The 3,761-nt window shown below is 41.2% G+C and overlaps 1 protein-coding gene across 1 annotated transcript in view; it reads right to left on the minus strand.

Annotated features, from left to right (window-relative positions):
* The window catches only part of PIK3CG (phosphatidylinositol-4,5-bisphosphate 3-kinase catalytic subunit gamma), a 51,455-nt gene that overhangs the window by 29,013 nt on the left and 18,681 nt on the right, over nucleotides 1-3,761 (minus strand). Inside the window, exon 7 of the mRNA XM_007945122.1 lies at nucleotides 2,954-3,111. Coding sequence (XP_007943313.1) covers nucleotides 2,954-3,111 — 158 coding nt within the window. The remainder of the gene's footprint in view (nucleotides 1-2,953; nucleotides 3,112-3,761) is intronic.

Consider the following 3,761-nt stretch of genomic DNA (forward strand, 5'->3'; position numbering starts at 1 on the left):
CCTCCTTGGGTTTCTGATGCAGTATCTCTATGGAAGTAGATTGCCCAACCTTCCTATCGAGGAGTGGCTGGTGGGTTTGAACCGCCAGCCTTCTGGTTAGCAGTCAAATTCCTTAGGCACTACACCACCAGAGCTCCTATATATAAAATGCTAAATATATCTAAAACAATGTTTTATCTCTATGTATTTATATATATTGCTAAATATATCTAAAACAGTGTTTTATATATTGTAGTTCTACCTGAAATTTTTCAGAAGGAAGGTTGGGTAATCTACATCCGTAGTGATACTGCCTTGGAAACCCAAGGAGGGGTTGTAATGAGTTGGGTCCGAGTCAACAGCACATAACAACAACCTGAAATTTCATTGCTAAAAGGATTTCTCGAGTTTAAGAGTTTATAAAGTTTGAAGATCCATTTTGACGTCTGTAATCTGTTTATTGAGTGTTTGCCGTGGCCTACACAGTGGCCTAAGTATTTTACCAATATCATTTAAACAATCCCTAGAAAACCATATGAAGGATGTATAATTCCCACTTTACAGATGAGAAAACTGAGATTCTAAAAGGGTAAGTGATTTATGCCAAACACACAGCTATTAAGTGGTAGGGCCAGGATTCCAACCTCTTTGTCTGTTCCAAAGCCCATCCTTTCAAACTATAGGCTATACAGTATCTATGTTTAAGGCTCATTGTGCATATGTTCACAGGCACTTGAAATGCATGAAAGCACTGCAAAACACAGATGTCTGTAAGTATAACACTTAAGAAGGTGTGTTTTTAGTGGTACACATTGTCTGGATGCTGCTTTAGTGAGAGGTTTTAATGAGAGGTTGTAGTAGAAATGAGCTTTGGTAAGAAAGGATGGTAAAATATTTCCAAACTGGAAGGATAGACTGTGCAAAGTCTCACTGCAAATATTCGTTGCTTTGGGTGGAAGCTGCCTGCAGGGGGAAGCAGCCTCTTCCAAGCCTCCCTGTGTCAAAAATCTTTTCCTTAAGTAATATTTTGGAACTTAAAAAGGAAGTTAAAGGGGAAGTATTGCTGGGACTTTAAGGAGTGACATGGGCACTACAGAAGTCTATGAGAATGCTGTCAACACCAGAAAGGCAGACAGTCATTCTAAGTAAAACCAATGGTAAAAAGGAAGAGAACATAAAAGCAGAAACAGAAGGCCCTGGTAATCTCTTGCTTTGGTCTGATTCTTTAAATCACAGTGTTACTTCTGTTTGTCCTGAGCCCATCAGCTGCACCTCACCCCTAAGAGAGGAGAATTGAGTGCTTTTCTCCTTTGACTGATTAAATTCTTCCAGAGTTTTCTTTTTATGGAACCATTTTTCTCTTCCAGGAAGTTGTCAAAATATGTGATTTTTAAAGAAAAGCAGGACTGAAATGTGTCAAGTCCCTGGAAGCAGTCTGAAATCATAAGACCATCTGGCCACAGAGATCTCAGTTTCTTTGACAACACCACTGGGACTGTGGGAGGGCAAATCTTGTCATCATCAAATAGAAAATCAGCTAGGAGAACAAACAAGAGCAGACACATTTCAACACAATATGCCCTAGTTTCTGTTCCACTACACTTCGAGGCCTATGTTATCTCCCAAGGACTCTGGGGCTTAAGAAGAGTCTTGAAGAAGACTTATTCCTGAAACACCAAATGCAAATCAAATTATGGTTAAGATGCACTAAGAGAGGTGGCTATTAAAAGAGAACCCAAGGCAGATATGTATGTGTGAAGCAATCACTCTTTGCCTGTATTTATGTTTGTATAGGTGCATTTGAAGTAATAATTACAACTTTTCTGAACTGTGTTCATTAACAGTTATTAAACTTGCATGGGTGAAAAATTTTCCCCTTAAAACATTTAATAGTCAAAACTGGATGGAGACCTAGAGAGAATGAAGAATAGACTCTGAACACTCTCCCAGGGAGATGGGTAGATTCAGGCAGAAGCTTGTTCACAGGTAAGCATGACGACCTCCAGTGTAGACCACATGTTGTAGAATGTGTGGTCAAGCTGACAAGATTTCAAAGGAGAGAAGGGACCATCCTTCACAGAAATGAGATCAGCATATGGCAGTGCAGTAAGAATTCCCAGGGTAGTAATTTGATAACTACACTCCTGTAGGGAAGATCAAGAAAAGCTCACAGCTATATGACAGTCCTAAAGTTTTAGGTAAGATTTCAGTCTTCTAGCTAATGTCCTGAATGCATAAATATTCAATGGCTAAACCTGCTCCCCAAGGAGCTCTGGGGCAGCAGTGGGTTAGACTGCTAACCAGGAGGTCAGTGGTTCAGACCCACGAGCCGCTCCAGAGAAGGAAGATGGGGTGATCTACTTCCATAAAGATTTACAGCCTTGAAAACCCAATGGGGGTCGCTATGAGTCAGAATTGAGTCAATGGCAGTGAGTTATTTTTTGAAATCTGCTCCCCAGGAGCTCCTCCTTAGAGCCCTCTCTTCAGTACCAGCATCATCATGGTGTTCTTACTTGCCAGTCCCACTGATTCGGAGTTCCTTGGTGGTGGTTAAGCCCTTGACTATTATCCAAAAGGCTGGCAGTTAGAACCCACCCAGAGGCACTTCAGAAGAATGTAATCTGCTGTCAAAAGGTCACAACCTTGAAAACCCTGTGGAGTGCCATTCTACCCTGCAACACAAAGGGCTACCATCCATTGGAGCTGACTCCGTGGCAACTAACAACAACAGTCCCAGTGATTATGAATTAGTTTTGGTTGTTGTTTGGTTCTGGAATGAAGATTACTGAAAAGTTGTTTTGCACTTGAGGAAGGAATGTAGGAGACAGGGACGAGGTCAGGTCTTCCATCCTAGCCGAGGGCTGAGGAGAGACCAGCCTCAAAATGGAGCAAGAATTGAGGGCTACATGCCCTGGAGACTCTCCTGCCTCCTGGTTGATGTTCACTGTAGATGATGAAGAGGGAGGCAACTTACCTGAAATTTCTGGAAGTGTGGGCTTGTCTTCTTTCCAGAAGTTCCCATCACAAACAGGAAGTCTGGGGTTAGCACAAATGGCACTCTCTCTTTATTAATGCCCAGAAAACTTTTGTAATTCCCAAGAATGTGCCCAAAGTCAATATGAAATAGATTTCCTTAAGAGAACAAAATGTTTGACATCATTACACTGGCATAAGTGCTTGTAACAACATTCTGGTATGTTTACTTCTTGAAATCGTTTTTAAGTTGCCTGAGAATGAGCTATATTGGGTGAGAGAGCTATGTTTTACACTGTTCATCAGCTTCTGATATTTTTCATTTTAGCAGGTGTGTGAAAGTAGTACCCACAAAACAGTCTCTGAAACAAGTGCGTTTTTGATAGTGTTCCAGTGTTCTTTAAATGGCAACCAAATGCCATTAACAAATTCTCAGAAGTATTCTTAGAAACATAACTCAAGCTCTGGCTAATATGTCATCCTTATGTCTAAGACTCTCTCATATACGATCTCTTTTGATTGTTACAGGTAGTAAATGATTTGTCTCAATCTAGTGCTTTTTTTCAGATTCTACTCTTAAAATGGTCCAAATTTTCTAAAGAAAGATCTCATGGATTGGGACCAATGCTGATCACTGTCAGAGGGACAGTGAGCCAGTGAAGGATGGGTCAGATTGAAGAGTATGTACGAGTTCATTTTGTTGCTTCTCTGCAGCATCCGACGTGGATCGCTCCCACTTCCTTCCCTGTTGTTGTTGTTATGTGCTGTTGAGTCAGACCCGACTCATAGCGACCCCTCCTTGGGTTTCC

The sequence above is a fragment of the Orycteropus afer genome, unplaced genomic scaffold (assembly GCF_000298275.1).
Source record: "Orycteropus afer afer isolate SDZICR_OR568_19922 unplaced genomic scaffold, OryAfe1.0 scaffold00007, whole genome shotgun sequence".
NCBI classification, from domain to species: Eukaryota; Metazoa; Chordata; class Mammalia; order Tubulidentata; family Orycteropodidae; genus Orycteropus; species Orycteropus afer.